This window comes from Manis pentadactyla, chromosome 4 (genome assembly GCF_030020395.1).
Source record: "Manis pentadactyla isolate mManPen7 chromosome 4, mManPen7.hap1, whole genome shotgun sequence".
NCBI lineage: Eukaryota > Metazoa > Chordata > Mammalia > Pholidota > Manidae > Manis > Manis pentadactyla.
In genome coordinates this window covers 47,913,444-47,939,741 of record NC_080022.1, presented here as the reverse complement: position 1 = coordinate 47,939,741, position 26,298 = coordinate 47,913,444, and the positions used below count along the sequence as shown (strand labels likewise).

The 26,298-nt window shown below is 38.6% G+C and overlaps 1 protein-coding gene across 3 annotated transcripts in view; it reads left to right on the top strand.

Moving 5' to 3' along the window:
* The first annotated feature begins 19,743 nt into the window (after positions 1-19,743).
* Positions 19,744-26,298, top strand: part of MYSM1 (Myb like, SWIRM and MPN domains 1) — a 41,091-nt gene continuing 34,536 nt past the window's right edge. For all 3 annotated transcript variants that reach the window (XM_036911234.2, XM_036911233.2, XM_036911235.2), the window contains exons 1-3: positions 19,744-19,867; positions 23,030-23,105; positions 24,624-24,694. In XM_036911234.2, coding sequence (XP_036767129.2) covers positions 19,785-19,867; positions 23,030-23,105; positions 24,624-24,694 — 230 coding nt within the window. In that variant the 5' untranslated portion in view covers positions 19,744-19,784. The remainder of the gene's footprint in view (positions 19,868-23,029; positions 23,106-24,623; positions 24,695-26,298) is intronic.

The window sequence follows — 26,298 nt, the reverse complement described above, 5'->3', positions numbered from 1 at the left end:
GCTCAGAACATACAAGGAGAGTGGAAATTCTGTTAAGGTGAAAAATACAGCATTTTTCTGTCTCCTCGCTGTGATGATTTTAAATCACTCATCCATCCATTCGTCCAGTCATTCACTCAGCTTATCTTTATTGTCAGGCTTCTCTGAACGAGGACCTCTGCTGGGTCCTGGACGTATAACCATAAATGAAGTCCTCTCAGGCTCTTCCCTCACAGGGAGTTCATGTAGAGGTGGAGCAATTGAGCAAGCAATCACAATGTTATACGAAAAGTGTTTCATCAAGGAAATACATAGGTTTTGTGGGGAGAAAGTAGAGGCACCAAGGACATCATTTATGATATCCATCTCTTTTGAGCATTTAAGTTTAAGCACAAAATTTGAAAATTTTTTGTGACTGAGCTCATAGGTGAATTTCACCATTGGTGCCCCTTGATCACCTTATTTACAAAATCTTAGGCAACAGAATTGCTGATGATGGGAAATCAGTCTCCAGTAAAATGTATTAATGTAGTGATTGCAATATACATTACGCTAGTTAAGCCCTACCCTTCACACAGCCCTGTGAAGAGGCCTATAATTTCTGTTTTACAGTGGAGGCAGTTGAGACCTCTGGAGGTTAAGTAACTTGCCTAAGGTCATGCAGCCAGTAAATGGCAGAAACAAGATATAAAAACATGTCTGTATGAGTCCAATTCTATTCTCTCTTTACTATATTATAGAATATAAAAATATCTACAGGAAAAGCACACATAGAAAAATATCTACAGAAAGAGCTACTCCCCCCACCACACACACACACACACACACACACACACACACACACACACACACACACATGCAACATTTTGCTGTTAACTGTGAACATGTTCATTTGGTATTGGATCCTAATGCTACTGAGAACTAGAGCTGCTGTCACCTCTTAAAGTAAGTTGTAAGTCATCCTACTTGAGGCAGATTAAATCAAAAAGCTGGGTTGGGGGGATTGTTGCCAAAACCACAGGAAGGGCAGGGCTGCGTTTTACCCTAGGGACAACTGGAGCCATAGATTCAATCCCCATCAGTTCTGCCTCCCTTTGTCCTTCACCTCTTTGTAATGACCTCTCTCTTTCTGACCAGCATCCTATGTGGGAACTCGCATTCTGGCAGCTGCATGGTCAGAGACTGAGGATCCTTCCTCAGACCAAATTTGAAAAAGTTCCAGAGAAGAACTCTCACTGACCCAGGCTGGAGTACAATGGTTGGTACTGCTTAGGGAAGTGACATGAATGGGTAAGGATTGGTGATCTGGGCCAAGAAAAATGCCAAGTTTATAGGGTGCAAATCACTTTTGCAAGGAGCTCTAGGAACATTCATCAGGAACTAAGGTGGTGGCACAGAAGAGAACTAAAATGGTATTAGCAAGATAAGTTTCAGAGACAAAGCAAATAAAGTGGGTATGATATTATTTATCATGACAGCACCATATATGCAAATATAACCACTAAGACATAACCATTAAAGTAGACTTTAAATATTTAGAATAGCAGGAAAAATAAATACTGCAAACAATCTAAATGTCCAACAATATGGGAGCCATTAGATAAATACTGTATTATCTTTGGGTATTATGCAACCATGAAAAAATATGTCTACATAGAGTTTAGAATAACAGAGAGAAACTTGTACATAAATGTTGATAATAGCATTTTTTAAATTGAAGTATAGTTGACATAGAGTATTATGTTCATTTCAGGTATACAACACAGTAGCTTAATAATTACATACATTATAAAATGCTCACCAGCATGGTAACTGTAGTTATCACCTGTCACCATACAAAGTTATTACATTACTGACTATATGCCCTTTGCTGTACTCTTCATCCTCATGACTTACTTATTTTGTAATTTAAAGTTTGTACCTCTTGATTGCCTTCACCTATTTCATCCATCCCCCCACCTCCGTCCCATCTAGCTGCCATTATTTTGTTCTCTGTATTTATGAGTCTATTTCTGTGTGTTTTATTTTGTTTTTAGATTCCACATATAAGTGAAACCATATGGTATTTGTATTTTTCTGCTTGAATTATTTCACTTAGCATAATACCCTCTAGGTCTATCCATGTTGTTACAATGGCAAAATTTCATTCTTTTTTATAGTTGAGTAATATTCCATGTATACACATACCACCTCTTCTTCATCTATTCATCTATTGTTTGACATAGGTTGCTACCCTGTCTTGGCTATTATAAATAATGCTGCAATAAACATAGAGGTTTGTGTATATTTTCAAATTAGTATTTTTGTTTTCTTTGAGTAAATATCCAGAAGAGGAAGTAGTGGGTCATATGGTATTTCTATTTTTAATTTTTTGAGGAACCTCCATACTCTTTTCCACAGTGGCAGCACCAGTTTACATTCCCACCAACAGTGCAGCTAGCAGCATTTTTAATAATAATCAAAAACAGAAAAAAAACAAATATTCATCAACTGAAGAATGGATAAACAAAATATAATATTATGGAATATTATTTGGTAATAATAAAGAATGAAGTATTGATTCATGCTATAACATGGATGAACCTTGAAAACATTATACTTTGTGAAAGAAATCAATCACAAAGGACATATTATATGATTCCTTATGTATGAAGTAACCTAAATAAGCAAATCTATAGTATAGAGACAGAAAGTAAATTAGTGTCTGCCCAGGACTGGAAAGAGGGGGTAAATGGGAAGTGACTGTTGATGGGTGTAAGGTTTCTTTTTGAGGCAAGGAAAATGTCCTGAATGTAGATAGTGGTATAGCCACATGCAAAAGAGTGAAATTGGACCCCTGTCTTATACCACTCACAAAAATTAACTCGAAATGGATTTAAGATGTAAACATAAGACCTGAAACTACAAACTTCCTAGAAGAAAACATGGGGAAAAAGTTCCATGGCATGGTCTTGGCAGCAGTTTCCTAGATATGACACCAAGAATACAAGCAACAAAAGCAAAAATAAGTAAGTGGGACTATAGCAAACTAAAAAAGCCTCTGCACAGCAAGGGAAACAACCAAAAAAATGAAGAGGTACCCTGTAGCATGAAAGAAAATATTTGTAAATCATAAAGCTGATAAGGAGTTAATATTCAAAATATATGCAGAATTCATACAACTCAATAGCAAAAATAACAACACAAAAACCCAATTTAAAAAAAGGTCAGACGAACTGAAAAGACATATTCCAAAGAAGATCTACACATGGCATATGAAAAGACGCTTGATATCACTACTCTTCAGGAAAATGTAAATCAAAATCACAAAAAGGTATCACCTCACACCTGTTAGAATGGCTACCATCAAAAAGATGAGATAACAAATGTTGACAAGGATGTAGAGTAAAGGGAAACTTTGTGCACTGATAGTGGGAAGTAAAATGTACAATCACTATGGAAAACAGGATAAAGTTTCCTCAAAATATTATCAACAGAAACTACCATATGATCCAGCAGTTCCCCCTTCTGGGTATATATCCAAAGGAAATGAAAACAGGAACTTGAAGAGATATCTGTACCCCCACATTCACTGCAACATTATTCACAATAGATAAGTTATGGAAACAACCTAAGTGCCCATCAACAGATAAATGGATAAAGAAAATACATATATGATATATATATATATATAATTTATATAAAAAGTTTATACAAAGTACATATAAAGTAGAATTTTATTCAGCCATGAGAAAGAAGGAAACCCTGCTGTTTGTCACAACTTGGATAAAACTTGAGGACATTACTCAGTGAAATAAGACAAACAGAGGAAGCCAAACACTGAATAATCTCTGTTTTGTGTGGAATCTAAAAAAGTTGAACTCAGAGATACAGAGTAGAGTGCTGGCTACCAAGGGCTAGAGGGTGGAGGAAATGGAAAGATATTGGTCAAAGGGTATAAACCTCCAGTTACAAGATTAAGAAGCTCTGAGGATACAATATACAGCATGATGATTACAGCTAATAATATTGTATTATAGACTTGAAAGTTGCTAAAAGACCTTAAATGTTCTTACCACAAAAAAAAAAAAGAAATGGTAATTATGTGGCAAGTTGGAGGAGTTAGTGCTGTGGCTGTAATCATTTTACAATATATATATATGTATCAAATCATCACTTTGTATACCTTAAACTTATACATTGATTTTTATCACTTGTATCTCAGTAAGGCTGAAAAAAAAAACACATAAAGAATCCCTACTACATTTTAGGCTAAGTAAATGACTAGATGTAAAATTAGTGATGATAGTTACAAGCCTGTGAGTACAATAAAAACATAGTAAGAGTGAGTTTTATGGTATGTGAATTATGTCTCAATGAAGTTGTCAATGAAAAATAATAAAACCCTTATTGGGGAAACAAGAAAAAATCCCAGGAAGAATGTTAATGGTTGAATTATACTGAGACAAAAAACGGTGTTAGGCACTGAATGGTCGTGTATTCCCAAACTTCTTATGATGAAGTGCTAGCCACCAAAGGGACGGTATTGGAGGTGGAGTCTAGCAGGTGATTAGGGTTACATGAGATCACAAGGGATTGGTGCCTTTACAAGAAGCGGAAAAGAGATGGATCTCTCTCCAGGAGCCTGAACTGAGGAAGGACCATGTGAGGACAGTGAGAAGGTGGTTGTCTGCAAGCCAGGAAGGAGCCCTCACAGGCACCAGATCTGCCAGCACCTTGGTCTTACACTTTGCAGCCACCAAAACTGTAGGAATGAATGTCTGTTGTTTAATTGATCCAATCTATGGTATTTTGTTGTAGCATCCCAGGTAGACTAAGACAAAATTCAGTACACAATTCAATACAATCATAACTATGTAATACAAATGTATAGAACAAAAAAATACAAAGAAAAAAGTCTTAAAATATTCATTCTGTTCTAAGTGATAACAATACTTTTCCAAACTTTTCTGTATTTTCTAAAAGGTTTATAGAACACCTCCAAGTGCTCATAGGCTAACATTTATTCATTTATTGAGCACTCACTCTGTTCTAGGATCCATGATTTCAGTTGGTCCCACAATAATTCAATGGGGCAAGAACTATGAATTCCTTTATTTTACTTAAGGGAAAAGTGAGGCCCAAAGAGTTTAAGTCATTTGTTAATGATCACACAGCTAGTACATGACAGATTAGGTATTCAGTCCTCAGTCTGACCCTACAATTCCCACTTTTAAATTCCAAAATCAATAAACTTCATATTATATTCTTTCTTGCTCTTGCCCTAAATTTAGACTGCCAATATGTTATTCTACTGCAAAATTTTAACCTTCATTTTTGTATTTACATTTTGATACTGGAAAACAATAAACTTGCAAAGGTAGCTCGAAAGTCCAGGCTATCCTGAGGGATTAAATTCCTTAATTTGAGGATATGAATGGTTCTTAGTAGCTTGTTTCATCCCAAAAGCCCCCTTCATCCTTGCCAGCTTTTGCTTTCTGTTATCTTTCTTGCTGGCTGACCCACTAGTCAGTGAACCCAAGGCTGGAAGGACCAGAAAGATCATGCAGTCCAGAACCCGTATGACGCTGGCGGACATTGTTAATCTCTCATGCAAGCAATCTCGCTAACTAATCTCTCTAACCATATCCTGAAGATACCGCCAGGGGCAATCGTTTTTCTCAGTACCATGACCCCAGCATGGCACAGCTCCTGGCTGGGTTTGTGTTCTCACTTTGAGGGAATTTACTACAACCACACTCTCTGCAGAAAAAAAAACAGAACAAATACAGTGCTGTTTTTACTTTTCCCTCTTGGAAAAGAGATTTTAATGTGCTGCAATAAATTGATTATACAACATACTCAAGATATATCAGTTTCTAACTATAGTAGAAAACATTGCCAATACCCAAGGCTTGGTATTGGTACCTTGCATCAGGCCAGGCTGCCTCTGACCATGGACTTCTTCCATCTGTCCTGCTTCAGTCTTCCACATCTGAGCAAACAGCACCTGAACCTCTTGCATTGCTCAAACCAAAAGCCTAGGAGTTATTCTTATAGCCTCCCTCTTCCTCACTCCCACAGCCAGTCTGTCACCAAATCCTGTTGATTACACCTCTAAAGTATATCTCAATTTCATCTACTTCTCTCTGCTGCCACTACTCATGTCCAAAGAAGAGTCATTTCCCATCTGGATCCCTGATCTCCCCCATTGTCACAATACTCTGCTCAAAACACAGGCAGACAGACAACCATACACACACACACACACACACACACACATCATAACCCATTAACCAGCCAATAACCAAAGTGATCCCTTCTAGAAAAATATTGTTTTCATGTTGCTTTCCATTGCCCTTAGAATATCATTAAAAACTCTCCAAGGTGCTTCCAAGGCCCCCTATGATCTGGTATCAGCCCACCTCTTGGTTTCATCTTACACCATTCTCCATCTCATTCATCATATTTCAGTATCAACAGACATCATTCAGTTCCTGCCTGCCTCAGGGCCCCCATCACCTTACCACCCTGGAATACTCCCCCTGCACTGCCCAGGTGTCTTCCTTGATCTTGGTTTGGCCAGTTCCTACTCATCTTTCAAGTATCAACTTAAATGTCACTTCTTCAAGAGGTCTTCAATGCCAGTACATATTAGCTCCCTGTGGAGGCCAGGGTTCTTCTCTTGTAATTACAAAAATCCAACTCTAATTGATTTAGTTAAATAAACAAGTTCTTCTTAAATAAAGAAACAAAAAATAATGTATTTACCTGTGGAACTGAAAAGTCTAGGATTGGCCTTGCTTCAGGCACAATGGATCCAGCACTCAAACGATGTCATCAAAACAGTCAAACAATGTTTGACTATCATTTCATTCAGTCTTATATTCAATAAATATTTGTTGACATATATTTAGTAGACACCAGGCACTGTCCTATTTGTTGGGATGTGTCAGTTAAGAAAAAAAGATAAAATTCCTCGTCTTCATGAAGCTGCCATTATAACAAAGGAAGATACATAAAGAACAGTAAAGATAATTAAGTAAGTCTATTGTATATTAGAAAATGTACCTGATATGAAAAATACAGAACAAGATAAGGCAGATTAGTAGTGCAGAGGAAGGGAATGGTGTTTACAATTTCCAATATGGTAATCATGATAGACCTCTATGAGAAGGTGAAATCTGAGCAAAGATCTGAAGAGAGTGAGCCATGTTAATATCTGAGCTGGAGGGCCTTCCAGGCTGAGGGAATGGCCAGCAATGAAGCCGCACACAGGAGTGTATCTGCCTCCTGAGGACCAGCAAGGGAGCAGTGTGGCTGGAATGGGATGGGGAGGAGGGCTGGCGGTCCCAGGGAGCACGAGTCCCATCGTGGAGAGCCTCACAGCCCACTGGAGGGTTTAGAGCAGAGAAGTTGAAACTCTGACTTCTAAAAGAATCGTTCTTTTCATTTCATTTCAGGGAGGGCAAGGGTAGAAGCAAGGAAACCATTTAGGTGGCTATCAGTCACCCAAAAGAGAAATGGCTTGGACCATAGTGAAAGCAGTGAAATGGTGAGAAGGGGTTGGACTCTGGACATATTTGACAGATTGGATATGGGGAGTGACATATGCCCAGGATAACAACTTCGTTTCCCAGTGTCCCCTGAAGGTAGGTGGAGTCACCTAATTCTGAAGTTTGGTTCATGGGGCATAAACAGAAGGAGGTGGGCAACTTCTCAGAGGGAAGGGACATGCTTTCCACTTTGCCTCTTCCTTCTCCCTTTCTGGCTGACGTTCAGCTGAAAAGCTGGCAGCCAACTTGGATGTTGTCATCTTGGATTGCCCTAAGGAGGATGATATGAGTGAAGCAAGGAGAAGCTGCCACACCAGCCCTGGTCTGCCATGCATGGCTTGTTATGGGAGAAGGAAAGACACTTCCGCTGTATTTAAGCCATTTTACTGTAGGTCTCTGCAAAAGAAGTCAAATGTCTATCATACCTAAGATAATGGCCACGTGGTGTTCTTCATCTCACACATTCCAATGGAATTTTATCTTGCAATCTGAAAGTCTAGGTCCACACAAGGGAGGTATCTGGAGAGCAGAAATTAACATCTAACTTTTAGAAGTTATTAGAAGGAAGTCAGAAGTGTTAATACCTTACTTTGCATAAGGAACTATTTAGTTCACAAAATACTTTCAACTACATTATTTTATGTAATCCTTGAAACAACACTATACGTTGAGTATTCCTTTCCCCTCTGCTGTAATCATTTCATGGGTAGGGACCGTATTTTAATCATCTTTGTATTCAGATCCCTTCTCTCTTTAGTCCAGGGCCTGGCATTCAAAAGTGTTTAGTAGATGCCTGCCTAATAAATACATTCACAAATGCCTGGATAAGTGGAAAATAAGGTTCCCCAATTTTCAAGATATTAGAAAAAAGTCAAAGTTGTTAATTGACTTGCTCCAGGATACAGAGTTCATAAGCAATCAAGACAGAAAACTATGCCCTTTGAGCTGACACTTTGCTTCAGATTTTACCTAGAGGGGAGACAGGAGAAGATGGAGGAAAGAGGCAAGAAAGCAGAGGGGAAATAGAGAGAAGACAAGGGGTCAAAAGCAGAGGCCTTATTTTTGTTGGGATAGGTTGTCTGAAGGGAAGGAAACAAATGCCTGTAAGGATTTCTTCACTTCTGAGTCCTTGGGCACAACATGGGGACATGGTAAAGGCACATCAAAAGCCTGGGCCTCTCTCTGGAGGCAAGCACACAACAGAGCAGGCATTTGAGCTGTCAGCTGTCTAGACCCCAGAGCTGCTGCAAGTCACTTTCACACTGGCAGATTCCTGACACAGATACTCTGGGTAATGGAGTCTTCTGAAAGTAAAGATCATTTAAGAAAATGAGACCAGCAAAGTATTAGCTACTTTTGTTTACCAGGAACAAAAACAAGTGGGTTTTTTTTCCCCTAAAATCCTTCTTGTGTGATTTTAAACCTTCCTATTTACACAACATGAATGGCAATTATTAGACCCTAGATTTCTTTTTTAATAATTCTGCAGCCTTAAAGTCTGTCTGTCCTACTCATTTAGTGAGGAGGAGGATGGTAGAACTGCTTGATCTCAGATATGAAGTGAGTGACTAGACCATGATATTCACCTCAGGCTGTAGCTGGCAACAAAGGGCCATGACGGCCAGAAGTCACAGGCTTCTCTCTCCTGGGAGGGCAGCAGAGGCCTGACCCCCAGGGTCTTAGACACCCTGCACAGGCAGGCTAGTGCCCAGTGGAAGGAGGGGCCATTTTGAATACAGACCTACAGCTGATGTCATGGTCAAAAGCAGAGGCAGTGTGTTCAGAGCACAGCCACAGCCAAGAACTACTATTGCCAAAGGCAGTGACATTTGTTAAGTGCCCACCATGCACCAGACCCTGGCCTAGGCCTTTCCATTTACACTATCATGATTTCCTTCTGTTTCACATCATTGCATCCATCCAGCAGCCCTCTGAGGTAGGGATCCTCACCCACCATTACAGATGCTGGAAGTGAGACTCAGTGAGAACATGTGCCTTTCAAGTGCACCCAGAGGGTAAATGCAAGCTAGAATTCCCTCAAGTACACTTTCCACTCCCCATTCTCTGCTCACTCCGGCAAGCATCACCTTTCCTAAGCACCTAAGGTCTTAAGTTAGAATGCACCTAAGCTCTTAACACCAGCCATGAGCGAAGAGAGATAGAGATGAAATCCCTGCAGTGGGAGTACAAGTGTGGGTGTGTGTCTGTCTGTGCTTCCCTGGGAAGCACCTCTTTTTGGGTGGCTTTGTGCTGCCTTCCCAAGCCCAGGAAGCCCCGGTGCCAGGTTAAATGGGAAGGAAAAGACCCCAAGGGGAAGGGAGAGAGGGAGCCCCTGCTCTGGCTAATGAGGTATAACTTGCACCCCAGGCATCAGAGCCACCCAAGGTCACAGGCTCCCTTTATGCCAGGCCCAGTTAAGGCTGCAAAATCCTAGTGGTCACAGTATATTCTCAAAGGCTTAGTTGGTAAGTAAGAAGAATGCCTTGGAATCTTCAGTAACACAGTGAGGTCTGTTTCCAAGACATGGGGCTTAGAGGCCAAGAATCTTACCGAATATCATCTGGGCTGCTTAACGGGGGGAAAATCACAGCAAGTTCAAGGTGTCAGTGACTGTGATGGAAACGGGCTTCAGTGAGCATGAAATTAAATCAAATAAAAGCGTGGAAAACCTTGAAAAATCCCTTCCTGTCTTAAATGAAAACCACAGAAAATGTATACGAATAACTCCTTGATGTCTAATTTTTTCTTTCAAAGTAAATCCTTTCAAAGGGTTAGAAGAGTTAGGGACAGCATGTGGCCTTCCAACTCACGCACATGTGTAAATAATTAACACAATATCAGTACTTTCAAAATTATTTTTACTATCTCATTTACCTAAACAATGATTTTTTTAAAGAGGTCCTTGGTTTTCTTATAAGTGTGGTAGAATATGATCCAAAGCATGGAGACATACATAAAACACATTGTGGAAAATCTTTGCACACTTTAAAATCTCAAGTCAGTATAAACAAAAAGATGGTAATATGATATTTTCGTTGATGCCAAATAGTAATAGGTCTATTTCATTATACTATGCAGGGTTCTGAGATGTATGATGACATTCTCATCCTGTGAAATGTCCCATGTCTGAGGACATTAAAAGCTATGTCAAATTAGGTAAAGACAAATAGAGACCTGCTCATTTAATACAACAAGCATTTGTTGAACACATATCGACCACGTATCAGGAATTGGACCAAGTATTAGAAAGAGACAAACTTGGATAAGTCCCATTCCTCCCTGCCTCACATCTCAAACTCACAGCCAGGTAGGAAAAAGGAAGTTACAGGCATCAATTTTAAGTGGCACATTTTCTCAACACTCTGAAATCAGGGTGCATCTTACAATTGACAACATGTCAAAATTGACAACATGTCAACATGCTTTCTCTTTGTAAATGGCACATAAAATAATAGAATAAGTTTCTCTCCATTAAAATAAAGTTTAGATTTGGTGGTAGATGGTAATTACTGCATAAGACAGAACACAGAGCTAAAATAATGAGGTCCTAAATCTCTTTAGTCCTAAATGTACCATCTCTCCCTGGAAGAGTATTTATAGTTCAAGAAATTAAGTGCTAATGAAAAAATAAAGATAAACAAGGTAGGAATGATTACACAAAGGTATTTATTTAAAAATTTTCATAACATTAAAACAATGAATAGGTACCTCTGTTTTACATGATTTATTTAAAATATAATTTTAATTCATAATAAAGGATAGTACACAATTCATTTCCATTTTCTTTACTTCCTTAAAACCTTTCAGGATCCTCCTCTTTTGGTCACAATAATATGGTTGTGAAGTTGTATTACATACTTGCAGATAATATGCACATTAAGAGCAGTTTTATTTTCCATAATTTGGTCTTTCACCCAAATGTTCAATTTTGTCTTGATTGAATGGCTCAGAGATATTATCTGGCTTGTGGGCCACTGATTTCCTAGACATGAGGAACAATGTGGATGCTTATGATGATAACAAGCAGCAAACACAATGCTGGGAGAACATTTTTCAATATTCTCAACTTAGTATATCTGATTGATATTTCTCAAATGACAAACCTTCCCACTGGTAATTTTCTCCTCCTCATAACCTCCATCCACCCCATGTTCAGCCACAGCAGGCTACTGCAAATCACAAAACATGCCTTGCACTGTTCATGCCTGGTATGCACTTTCCCTATCTCTACACTTGGAAAACTCATGATTAATTTTCAGAACCAAATCAAACATCATTGTCTTAGCTTGGACTTCTGCAGCAAAGAAAGGCTTAAGACCAGGGCTTCAAGACAATAATTTATTTGGGAAGTAGTCCCAAGGATTATGAAAGAGGACTGGAAAGAGTGTAACAGCGAAGGTGAGTACATCAACCTAAGAGTAAGTTATTGCTTTGCTCCCTTCTGTGAACAACAGGGTCTCTGTCTTTCAGGGATCATATAAGGATCTGTGTAGGATGTACTTCAGAATGGTTACCCGGGGGTTGGGAGAGAGGGGCATTTATTCATCACTCCTACTCCCCACTGGTCATAGGGGTATTAATACCCTTGCTTTCCTACATTGTACATGAATCAGAGAAACCCTGGTACAGGAAGCCAGAGACACGTGGTGCTGTCAGGTTACACCTGTGTGAAGCTGGTGGCCATGGCAATATCTGTAGTAAAAGGTGGGCTGTAAGGATAAGAGGAGTCTCTGAAGGGGGTCCCAGGCTAGTGTGGACACAGGCAGGGCCACCGACAGTTATAAGCCAGAGTGATGGGCACTCTGACACAAGCATGCACAGTGGCTGTAGGGTTGCAGAGGAGGAGCTGTGTGTGGATTGTCAGGAAAATGTTGAGCAAGGAGACAGTATAAAAGACGACTTTTTAATGCAGAAGATGAGCTACCTAGACAATGAAGCAAAGGACATTGGACTGAATTTGAGCACACATATTCTATCATGTGTGAGCTATAGAAATGAGAGTCAGCACAGGTGGACATTTGGCCTTAGAGAGAGCTTTAGAATCAATACAGAATGAACTTTTTCCCTATACTTGGTTATTTGCCTCTGTCTTCCTTCATGTCCCTCCAAAACTCCACTCTAAGTAAATAAGCAGTCAGTAGAACTTCATGCATCTCTCCCTCAATAAGGGGATGGGACTTTGGGAAGTGATTTAAGTTTATAATTCTTCCCTTCTCTACTGTGCTGTGTATTTTTTGTCAGTAGTGTGATTCAGTTGCTTTTTAAATACATATAAATATGCTTTTATAATGTCCATATAATATCTCACTGAAAATGTCCATTGGTTATGTACTTAAAAGTACGGTTTCTTTTCAATTAAAAAAAAAACTCCAACCTTAATCTTCCAGCTGATTGGCTCATTCATTCAACAATTACTAAGTGCTCACTATATGCCAGCCATTGTGCTAGATGCTGGCTACAAAGAGGAACAGAAGCATGTTCCTTTTTTTTAAAATTTAGTGGTGAAACAGGCAGGCATGTAAAAAAAATAAAAACACTGAAGCATTACATGTAGTATGAGAGAAGGATCACAAACTGCTGGTCAGATGTAGCCATGTAAGTGTCTGATTGGTTCAGTCATGGTTTTCTTTTTTAATTTGAATTGGTTTTCACAAATAACTCTTGATGTTTGGCTTGTCTTAAAAGAAAAAAATCAGAAGATCTGGCAACTCTGAGCCAGAGTTCCAAAGAGGCAACGGCAGGCTAGAGCTCACTCAGAACCAGCGTTTTCAGAACAAGGGAGGGAGATGAAGTCAAAGTACCCAGGAGAATGTGGATGGACTGGGAATGGGGAAGGGAGCAGATTCCAGGCAGAGGGACTATTTTGTTTGTGGTCATACTTAACTAACCAGCCAACCATATACAAACCCATGCAAACTCCACCTCTCCCATTCCCCTGCTTTGCCCATAAAATTCAATAAATGTCTGTGAAATGAATAAGAACATGATCAAAAAATTTTACCCCTGGAAGAGATTATTTCATAGGTCATTTTACAAATGAAGAAGTGAGTCTAGAAAGTTGAGTTATTTGTCCAATGCAATTCTAACATGAGCCTGTAGTGGTTAGCAGATTGCACTAAATGCTTTAGGGAACAGGGGAATTGCAACATGGAACAATATAGAGAGCATCTGTTGTTCTACCTACAAAGCATCCATTTCTCCTCTCTGTGGGAACAGTACCCTTATTTTGCTGGGGAGCACCATTCCTCCTTAATCCATGTGGTACTAGTGGAACTGAGGCCACCTGACTTCTGCAATGGCTCATGTCCCAAGCTTGGCCAACCACACCTATCCTTCTGCAGCTATTGAGAGGCATCATCCTTTCATTGGAGGTCACTGAGAAGGAAAGATGCAATTCTGAATAACACTATCAGTGCCCTACCTAAGACAGCATGATATACTGAAGAGATAACCTACATTTCCTTGGGTAAACTGATAAGTTATTCTGAACCTCGGTTACAACATCTATAAGTGGAATTAACAATTCCTTCCCTTAAAGAGCTGTAAAGAAGTAATGTATGTACAATGCCTGGCACACAGTAGGACCTCATTAATGCTGGCACCTTTTTCTTTCCCTTCCCGAATAGTGTCAGATGGATGTAGCATTACTTTAATTAAAATGGAAGATGTGCATTGGCAGACTTTCCTTACAACATATTGAGAACAGCTTTTTCAGTAGCTACATTATGTGATTTCAGGGAATTGGAGAGGGAAAATAAAATAAAATGCAGCTTGCTTTCCTGGAACAATTCAAGCCATATCTAATGCCTGCCAAGTGTAGCCTATATGTCTATGTCTGCAGTCATCTGCTATCTCACCTCTATATAGACAAAATGGTTTTCTTTGCTTTCCAGCCATTTTATTTTTAAAATGGGGACTCTGTTTGAATCCCTGGCAATCATTTAGCTGACAGTTTGGATCATAACTTAATAATAATATTAGTGAGCAGTTGTATGACACCTTACACTTTTAAAAAACTTTACAAATATGAGCTAAATAGCATGAATGCTAACATGCCAGTTTTTCAAGGATTAATACTGCAATTACACTTTGCTTTTTCAATAAAAATGCAGTGATCTTTTTTCACCAGAAATGGGGATAAATGAAATGAATAAGCTGCCTCTGTAACGGTTTCAAACCCAGTGTAATTGAAATATGTGACAGACAGTTTATTGACTGAATGTTCCTCTAACAACATTCAGGAAGATTTACAAGTATGACACTTCCTGTTAATTCTGTTTTAGGATCAGCAAAGCAAATAGAGTGTATCAGTGAGGGTCAGAAAAGGAATCTGTAAGCTCAAGACAAGTTTCCAAACTTCAAGATATACTTTTTATTCATTTCTAGACTTAAGCATCTCAAAGAAACCACAATATTTTGTGAGTGTGATTTATTCTTAAACCAAATGAGAAAATATCAGTTCACATAGTATTGCAACATGCCCTTTTCTTTCTACTGTAATGAAATGAAAACATAATAGAGGAAGTATTGACTAAGAAAAACTTGATTTGGAATCCCAATTTTGGTACTCAGCTATGTAACTAACTCTCAGAATCTTGGTTTCCCTCACCTTAAAAATGAGAGTGATAATGTTATGTATTTTTAAATAACTGATTTTAAAGAGACTACAAATAAATATAAAAGTTCATTTTGATGGTAAAAAGTGTAAACATATGATCATCTGAAAACTTTCCTTTAACACACTATGAAGTTGTAGAGATCTCAGTTAAAATTTAATTGTATTTGTCTTCTGTTCTTTATACAAAATTAGTAAAAAAGTGATGTGAGGAGGTATGACAGTGAGAAAGTTGCCTGAGACAGTAGAAGGATGTCTTGAGCCCACTTAAATGTCTATAAACTAGCTTGTTCTCTCGATTTGCACAGTGGTCAGACCCCAGAAAGCTGACTAACGCTACCTCAAAGGCTTTCAAGACTGATGTGACCACCAGCCTGTCAGATTGTTCCTTGTGTTGCAAATTACGACTGCCACATGTCTATAAAGCTTACATCAATATGATCAATCCAGTCTCTTGTTTCTGTGGGAAGATAATTCACAATATCTGAAGGTTACTTTCTGAGTGTGGAGTCAGAACAAGGAGTTAAGTATGTTTCCTCTGCAATGGTTTCATGCCATTAGTCATGGCCTTTTGTGACTATTTATTTAAAAAATGTGCCTGCTATGCAGCCAGCACTGCTATGGATTAAAGCACAAATGAAACAGAGTTCCTCCTTCCATGGTGTTTGCCTTATCATGGTATAGGTGGTATGGCTGATGGGATAGAAAATAGTAGAATTTCTCCATTCATCCTAGAACTGGTAACCTATGTACTCCAGCTTCTTTCCTGGACATTGCTTGTAATGGCACTGACAGCATTTACCACTGTGAATTTAGATGTGTAAATTTATTCAGGTCTCAATGTCCTTCCATTTCTTTAAATTTACCTGTATATCTCTGCTCTGATGAGGTCATCTCACCATTTAGCTCTGAAGACAGTCTGATGTTCTTTACTCACAAGTCCTTGAGTCAACTCTCTGTACCCACCAAGGGCAGAAAATATTCATATTTGACACATGATTAAACTAGAGAGACAGTCTACTTTGGGAAAAATAACACTAGTTTTAAACCTGGCCGCTAGTTAAACTACCTGGCCACTAATTCCTAGTTCCCTCTTCTATATCCTATAGCAAGTTAGCAAACCCTCTCCTTTCATTGTTTTTTTAAAAATAGTACAAGTAATAAAGGAATACTCATTGTAACATTCAGATGTTGTTTTTCTTATTGTAGTGATAACTTTAGGGTTTATGCTACACATTGTTAATATATCAGTGATGGCATATTCAAGTGATATTACATGCCACTTCATGTGGTATAATAACCTTACAATAATATATTTGCATTTCTCCCTTTCCAGACTTTATATTATCATATATTTCACTTACATATGTTATAAATCTCATATTACATTGTTATTATTTTTGTTTGAAGTCAATTCTCTTTTAAAGAGATTTAAATACTACGAGAAAATCTTATGTATTTACCAGGTAGTTAGCATTTCCTGTGCTCTTCCTTCTTTTACGGAGATCCAGATTTCCATCTGATGTCATTTCTTTCTTCCTGAAGGATATGTCCTTCAACATTTCTCTTAGTAAAGGTAGGTTGATGATGAGCTCTTCAGATTTTGTGTCTTAAAAGTCTTAACTTTGCCTTCATTTTTGAAAAACATTTTTGTTAGTGTACAATTCTCTAAGTTGACTGATATTTTTTTCCTTTCAGTAATTTAAAGATGTTGATTTACCATTTTCTTGCTTCCATTGTTTCCAAGAAGAAGTTTATTGTCATTTTTATCTTTTTCCCTCTATAGTCAACATGCCTTTATTCTCTGGAAAGTTTTCTCTTTGTTATTGGTTTTGAGCAATTTGTGATGGGCCTTAGTGTAGTTTTCTTTATGCTTCTTCTGTCTGGGATTCTGTGAGTTTCTTAAATCTCTGAATTTATAGTTTTCCTCAAATTTGGAAACTTTTTCAGTCATTATTTCTTCACATATTTTTCCTGACTCCTACCCTAACTTTTCAGCGATTGCAATTGCACGTTAGGAAATGATTTTTCTATACATTTCCTAAATTTTATATTTCTCCGTGTGTCGCATTTTGGATAGTTCTTTTATTATGTGCTCAAGTTCACTAACCTTTCCTTTGCCATTTGCCATTAATTGCCATTAGTCCCACCCAGTGCATTTTTCATCTCAGGCATTGTAGTTTTCATCTCTAGAAATTCAACTTCATTCTTTTTTATTTTCCATGCCTTTACTTAACTTTCTGAATATAACAATGCATTTGAAATAACTGTTTCAATGTCTTATTGTCTAATTCTAACATGTTTTTGGTACTGAGTGGGTTTCAATTAAATGACATTTTTTCCTAATTATGGGTCATATTTTCCCACTTCTTTGTATGCCTGGAAGTTGGAGGCCAGACATTTTGAAATTTGTTTTGTTGGGTGCTGGTTATTTTTGTATTCCTATAAATATTCATGAGGATTTTTGGAGGTGGGTGGGGAAGAGGAAATGCAGTTAAGTTTTCCTGGAAATAGTTTGATCCCTTCAGAGCTGCTGATGGCAATACCTTCCTGAGGTATTTATCCAGTGCCCTGTAAGTAATGAGGTTGATGGCAACAGGCACCATTCCTTGCTCCGTGTGAGTGCCAGACACTATTCCTTCCAATATTTTTCCATTGGTTCTTTTCCAGGTTAGGGATAGGGTCTTCTATTTTGTATTCCCTGATCTAGAGCACTACCAAATTTTGACTGATCAATAACCTCCTCAAAAATGTGGTACAGGAGAGGGTTCCTTCTGGAATAAGTGTCCCTCTCTGTGATCACAAAGCAGCCTGTGACTCCTCCATCACAGAACTCACTACATCATCTTGAAATTGCATCTTTGATAAACTTTATGAGGGTAGAAATTGAGTCTATCTTCTTCAATGTCATATCCCCAGCATGGAGCAAAGTAGGCATACAAGTATTTGTGAATGTGAATTCTCCATTCTTCATTCTGCTTTCAAACTACTTGGTGAGAAAATGGGTCTTTGAAAAAGTTGCAGAATTGCAAACCTCTACATCAAGGAATTTTAAATAGTAGACCAGGCCTCAGGAGTCTACCTGACTGTGGAGTTACATCCCTATCATTGCCTCTGGGGTTGGGCCTAGACTATTAAGGAGCCTGTTTCACACAAAGTCAGCTAACCAGGAGCATAGTGTAGGGTACATATGAGGAAGCATCAGACCAGCCTCCATGTTTAGGGAGGCCTTCTTCAGTGCAGCGCTGCTGGAGAGGCTGGGCACATGGTATTCTGTGTCGTGGTTGAGGAGGCATTTGACATCATGTGTATCAAGACAGTACCTCCAGGGCTCTCATCCAGACTGCTTTGTAAAGATCAATGAATGACATCTGTATCTACATTTCTTTGAACTATCTGGCCATGTAAATCTTTCTAACCTTGCTCTAAATTAAATCTAACAAACACTTAGAATGTCTACCTGTGCCAGGCATGCCAGTTACCACTGGACTGCTCATTGGTAACAGGAATAGCACCCCCAAGGTGGCCTAAGGATGGGCACTCCTCAGCTGCTGAGCACTGGATCTCCCTTCTCACAAATCTCTCACTCCATCTTCTGCCCTCACATTCACAGTATAGCTCATCTTATGCTCTGAGCACAAACAAAGGTGAGATATGACATATTGAGAATAGGTAGGTCAGTAAAGTGAACTCATTCCATTAACTAATTGAGTCATTTATTCATCAGTTCAGTATTTAGTGAGCACCTACTACATGTCAGACATCATGCTGCCAGTATAAGGACTAGTATAAAGACTAGCAGATACATACAGCACTTATTCTTGAAGAACTCAAAGACCAGTGATGGAGTCAGACAAATGAATAAACAGTTACAATAATGCGTGTGATAGATGCTAAGGTAGAATACATATGCATAAGGGCAGTATCTAATTTCTTGAGAAGCCCTAAAGTCTTTGAGAGAACTGGTGTTTATCTTTCACAGTTTCTAGTAACATAATTTGTAAAAGGTGAGCATTCAGTAGAGTCAAAAGGCCTGGAGTCCACTTTCTAAGCCTGTTTCCTTACCTGTAAAGTGTGATCAATGACATTAGCCCAGCTTACCTCATTGGGTTACTGTAAAGACCAATGGTGGTGAAAGTAATTTTTAAATTAATTGTGAAGATCTCTATGAAATAAAATATAAACAATCATAATTATATTCCTAAATTTTTTAAATTTTAAAATATAAGTTATTCAGCATTTCACAGAAGTGTTGAATAATTCTTTTCTTTAAAAAAGAAAGAAAACAAACAAGTAAGGGTCCTTCATTGTTGTTACCTTCACAGGTCAAAGCAACTCTGGCTTGACCTTTTCAGCACTCCAGACAGACATTTACTATTACACCCAGTTTATAAATTGAGGCTCTAAAGAATTTGTCCAAGAGCATAACCTCTTCAAAGTCCAAGCCTGGCCACTTCCCAAGCTTGGACCACTTGCCAAGTTCTTCACGCTTCAGTAAAAGTCAGAAACACCAAGCCCCGGACACGACGGTAGCGTTTCTCTAGAAGCCCCACCTCCGCGACTTCCAGAGATGCCGGAAGACGCTTCAACTTCGCCCCGTGACGCATTGCCCCGCCCCTTGGCCGTCCACCTCTCGCGGGATCTCTCGAGGACGAATGGGGTCAGGTCCCAACATGGCTGCCGAGGAGGTGGAAGTGGATGTGGAAGGGGACGTGGTGTCAGCGGCGGCACAGCCAGGGTAAGGTGTAGAGACCGGGCCTCGCAGCGGGGGTGGGGAGCGCGGATGCGAGAGTACTCTGGACAGGCCGAGGGTCCAGCAAGGGACAGGGGAGCGACAGACCATTCCCTGGGCCAGTGTCGCCTGGCGGCCCGGAAGGCGCCTCGCCCATCCCGCCTGCCGGCTAGTCCTGAGCCCAGCGGGCGGGTACCTAGAGCTAGCGTCGGGTGGCTCTCAGCTTTTACTGGGATACTGTGAGGGCACCTACTCTGGCACGGTGTACTCTCTTCTACAGGAAGATTCCTTCCCCCGTTGCCTCCACACCATATTGTCGCCATAATCCGCCCCCTTGCCCTCGTCTGACAAATAGAACATGGGCGGCCCGTGGACAGGTCCTGAGCTCAGGAGTCCTTGTTCCATCGCTTGCGAGCCGTGTGACCTTCGGCGTGTTGTTTCATCCCTAGTGGCCACAGGCTTCCTTATCCACGTAGCGGTAAATGTGACAGACTACAGAGGCGACTTTACTTAAAGGAAAGAGGCAGGACTTTAGAGTTGGACAGCCCTGGGTTCTCCTTCCGCATTGATTGGCCGTGCCAGTTACTGGCAGTGTGACCTTGGGCCAGACATTTAACCTGTCTGAACTTAAGACATCTTGTGTGCAAACTGACAATCATGATGCATATCTCGTATGGTTATTATGAAGGATCAAATGAAATAATTATGGGATGTGCTTTATCATACAGTAGGTGCCCTGTAAATGTTCGCTACTATCCCGCTACCCTCAGTGATGGAATTATGAGGACCCAGTGAGGGATCGCAATTTATTTAATAGGGACTCCTGCAGAGCTGGCCAGTGTGGTTTTAACAGCAACCTCCAGCTTGAGGGAGCTAGCTAGCCCTTTGACTCCTTGTTTTCCAAGTAAGAAATTGATACCCACCATTTTTTAAAATGTGCTTCTGGAGTTATTTTTTAAAGGCCTAGTCTGCTCAGGAATCAGAAGATCTCCGTTTTGTCACCAACCCAAATCTCTCTCCTGAACTTCAGATCCATTTTATCCAGTCCTGTGGATGTGCTCTTGGATGTTCACAGGCACCTCAGTCTCAGCTTATAAATTCCAACCCCACCCCCTACCCCAAATCTACCTTTACAAGTTCCCTAGTTCAATAAATGGCACCATCTAACCAGTAACCCAAGGCAGAGTCTTAGATTAATCTCTTTTCCTTACCTCTTTCTTTTTACTCCTTCTGTCCTATCAGTTATTAATGGTCTGTTTATTCTTAATATCCTCTTAAACGTATTCACTTCTTCCTGTGCACATTGCTTGTTCCCTAGGTCTAAGTTCCTGTCACCTCTCTAGTACTAATTTATGTAATCATTCCCTCTTAACTGTTTCTTGTCCCTTTGACCCCTTTCTGTTTCCTGAAATTAGAGTGGTCTTTCTTCCATCCATTTCTGATCATGTAATAATTTCTTCAATCCCCACTTGGCTTTGTGATAAAATCCTCATTCCTTAACTCCTAGAGACCTGTGCAGTTCATGCCTCACCTAATTCATTCAGTCATTCAGCAAATACTGAATGAGCAGCTTTTATCTGCTAAACACTGGGTATGTAGCAGTTGTCAAAACTTAAGTCCTTGCTTTCATATAATTAGCATTCTTATTGAATAAGACGTATTAAAACTTATATATAAGCCAGATGGAGGTAAGTGGAAAAAGATAAAAGAGAGAAGGTGGATGGCTTGTCAGCTTTAGGTCATGTACTCACCCAGGAAAACTACGAGGTCTGAAACTACTGAACCTCAGAGGTCAGTGTGAATATAGTGGAAGAACTGGATTAGAAAATGGGAGAAGCATCAGAATTGGCAACAAATTGAATGTACATTGTGAAGAAATATGGGCAGGCTCAGATTTCTGGCTTGGGCAAGAAGGGGACTAGAGGTGCCACTAACTAAGATAGGGAACAGTGGAAGAGCAGCAGATTTGAGAGGCAAGGTGGGCTAAGATTTGAACATGTTGATTTGTGGTACTTAAGAAAATTCAGGTAGATGTCCAGGTGCATACACCAAGAGGTGTAGAAGTTGTTCGTCCTTATTGGGGAATACTATTTGAAAAGATTTTTGCAGTAAACTTGAAATGATACTAGTTCCACCTCCTGCACTCTTGGCAAACCTAGTTAGTTAAGCAAAGGTGTCTTTTTGCCAGTACATCTCAAAATCCTTTATTTAGCATTCCTGATAGCCTACACCAAGCCAACAATGACACTTTAGTTCAAACCTTTTTACCATCATTGCTTTTAGTTCATCAAAAATAGTCTATTAATTCCACAATTTATTGTAACTAGTGCCAATTGAAGATTCAAAAGTGTAAACCTGTAGTTTCTTGCAGTCTAAGAGGTACAAAATTCTAACCACCAGACTAGATCTGGGAGAAGTCAACAACTTAATTGGGAAACTCAGTAACTTAAAGACATACCAAAGCAAATATTTAATTATAGCATAAATTGGGCTTCCCAAAACTTGACTTTTCAACCGCATATGAAGTGAACAATTTGACTTTGAGAGTTCTCATTAGTTCAATAAAGAGAGTGAGAGAACTAACATTTAATCTCCCAGAGACATAGAAAAGCCCTCATATAACACAAGTTAGTTTTTTTAATTATATGAATTGTAATGAAAACATCACACTATCTTTTCACTGTACTGAACTCTTGAGTATTTTCTATTGTGGTTCTTCCATCTATTCTTTTTTTTTTTTCCATTTTGAGGGTGGTATTGTTGACGGCTTTATGCTTTAGATAAAACTAAAAGAATTAATTAATGAAGTTGAATTCCTGTGTACACATGGACACTCATCAAAAGAAATTGGAAGTGTTGGTTCATGACCACAGAGCATGTTGAAGTTGCTGCCTTGGGGTATTTTTTTTCCTCATAAAATTGTTTATTCATGGGAAACAAGAGAACAGATACGAAGCTTAGTAATTGAGATGGGGAGGCTTAAAGCCTCTGTGTATTTCACAGGCCAAAGAGGTGGGGCACACAATTATGCAATATTATATCTGTTAGTTAAGGGAAAAAGGGAACTAAGTATTTGCTTAACATCTACAACCTTCAGTCACTGTGCTATCTAAATTATATCCATTAACTGGTGTATCATTTTTATACCCATTTTCTTAATTATTACAGAAATGATGAAAATACAGCATCTGCTTTACAAGATCATTATCTTGATTCATCGTGGAGAACTGAGAATGGTCTTATTGTAAGTATTTTATGAAAATATAAGGTGCGTTAAGCTATTACTCATTGCCCAGAGTACCTCTTTTATTTTTTTCTCTTGGTGCTAGTTCTCAGCAGTCAGAGGTAACACTGAAACATTTTTCTTACATCAAAAATAGAAGAAATTTATTCTCATTTATTTTGACTTTGAAATGGCTTTCTGGGAAACAGCTTTGGAGCCAACTAGATTTAGGTATAAATCCTTGTACTTACCAGATTTTTGAACCTCAGTTTCTCATCTAAGAAATGGGGGTCATTTCAGGGTTCCTTTCTTCATTTAGCAGTTATATTAGTACTTACCATGTGTCAGACACAAAGCCAGGTTTACAGGATGCAACTATAATCAAGATAAACATAGTCTAGCTCTCAAAGAACTTAGGTGATAAACAGGTAGACAAAGTAATTATAGGTCATGAAGATCATGAGCAAGATGCTGAATGAGGTAATAGGGTGGTGAACCTACTTTAGTGGAAGTTGTCAGTGAGGGAAACCGAGGAGGCAACATTTAAATTGAAAAGTAATAAAAAGAGAGGAGTAGATGTGTGAAGAGTTGAGGAAAAACATTCTAGGCAGAAGGAATAGCACAAAGGCTCTTGTGAAGGCCAGTGTCTAGAATTGAGTGGGAAAGGGGACAGTGACAGCTGTAAGTTGGAGAGGCAAATAAGAGCTGAATCATACTTATAAAGGAAAGGAGAGTGGAATCAGAGAGACCAGCTAGGAAACACTTGTAGTAATCTGAGCAGAATCTGGTAGTGGCTTGGCCTGAGGTTGTTGCAGAGGTGAACAGATGTGAATTACATTTTTGAGGTAGAACTGCTTGGTTGGTAGATTGGATAATGGGGATTGAGGGAAAAGGAAGAATACAGGATGGTTTCAAGCTGTAATAACTTGGTGACTAGTAGTGCCATTTTTGAAGTTGGGAAGGCAGGCAGTAAAGCAGGTGAAGGTATGTGATGTGAGTTCTATTTTGAATATGTTAAGTTTGAGAAGCCTACTAGATAACCACTTGGAAATTTTGAGTGGGAAGTTGGATATAGCAAACTAGACAGAGCTTGAAAAAGGGACCTAAGCTGATAATTTTTAAGCTTTGAGAGTTGAAAATGACTGATCATTTAAGAAGAAGTTGTGATGTAAGGAAAAATAGAGAATTGTGAGTTTGGGGAATAAGTGAAGTATTTAGCGAAATGCCCAATACCCAATAATTCCTCAAACATGATAGCCATTATTACTTTATCATGCATAGGAGCCTGAGCCTTGGAATCCCACAGACTTGTGCACCAAGTCTCAACTCTTGCACTTGAAATGCTGGCAGTGCTGTGGATGCCTCTGTGAAATAATAAAGCCTATCTAATAGCATCTTGGGAAGCAAAGATATTTCTGTATGATCAGTAAATGGTAGCTATATTATTTGGAATCATTGATTCATCATGTATTTTCATTTAACAAAACAAGATAATTTCAAAAGGTGGTAAATAAAAATACATTCTTCTCTTTTTTATAGCCTTGGACTCTGGATAGTACCATCAGTGAAGAGAACAGAGCCGTTATCGAGAAAATGTTGTTGGAAGAAGAGTATCCTTAATGATTATGAGGAAAGGAAATATTTCAGGGTTAAAAGTCTGTAAATGCAAAACTGAGAAATGAGACCACTGTTAATTACTAGATGGATTTTATTTGGCCCAGTCTGCTATTATATATGTTACCTACATATGCTAAAAGCAGCATTTTATCCTTCAGTTTTGTTTACTGCTAAGTCTGATCTCTAACAGTATTTTTTGAGTTGTCACCCAGCTCTTTATACTATCTGAATATTGAGTAGAAATTACAGAATTTTCTAAGTCAACTAGAACCTATAGTCCAAGTCCTAGTCTCCATTTTCATTTACATAAGCTTAAAGAAACCCAGAGATGTTAATTTATCCAAGGACACAAAATTAGAATATGTAAAACTGCTAACTTCTTATTCTGCCAATTTACAGGTGTTATGTGGCAGAAATCTAAATAAAAAGCACAGAACAAATACTATAGGATGAAAATTTTTCTCTCAGAAGTTGCTTATCTTTATCCATGGTTCAGCCACTATCTGCTTATCCTTGTTTCTTTCATCTATTTGTTATGTCGGCAACTTAACTACTTTGGAACTTAGTTGTCTTATGTGTATAAATGAAAGGATTGAACAAAATGATTTCTGATTCCTGATTTATAAATATTAATACTAGTCTGATAAGTAGTGGGGTTTTTTTTAACTCTCTAATTTGTATTTAATGGATTTCTGCCTCCTTTTTAAAGCAAAATTCCTCTGTTCCTTTTATTCCCGGTTGCTTTATTGATTTCAAAGTATTTGTGTACCTTTAATTATTATAGGTTAATCCCTTTTAGGCTTTCTTATTTCTAACTATTCCCAAACATTGTTGTTATAGCCAGATCATTACTTTTAAATAGAAAAATATTGTGAGTCACGTATCATGTAAAATATCTAGTAGCCACATTTAAAATAGGTGAAATTAATTTTGGCAGTATATTTTATTCAATCTACTGTATTTAAAATACTGTCATCTCAACATTAACTGATATAAAAACATGAAGATAGTTTACATTCTTTGTTTAATACTCTGAAATCCAGTGTTTATTTTATACTTACTGTACCATATCTCAGTTCATGCTAGCCACATTTTAAGTACTCAATAGCTACCCATATGGCTTTTAGCTAATGTGTTAAACAATGCAGTTCTAGGTTAATGAATCCTTAAGTAGTCACTAGTTCACTTCCTGTTTTGGAAACAGAAATAAGGAGAGTAAGAGCCTTTGTGAGTTCTTAGAGGATAAGGGTAATGTTTTCTTTTGTCTTTGTCCTTGCTTCTAGTACCTAGCATAGTGCCTGACATATATAATACACAGTCAATATTGTTTAAATGAAGAATATACCAGACTAATCTAAGAGTATTGCAGTAGGCCAGTTTTAAGAAGGTTGAGAGGGAGGCTCCCTTGTATATACAACCTAAGTGTTTATCACTTTTGTTAGGGTAGAGAACAACCCTGAGCTCTTCTCTGTTGTTACCTTTAGAATATAAAATAAATATTCCTAAATTGCCGTAGACAACCTATCAAATTCATTTGTTACATTCTCCATATATTTTAGGAAAAAAGATTTAAATAAAACATTGAGGATATTTCTTA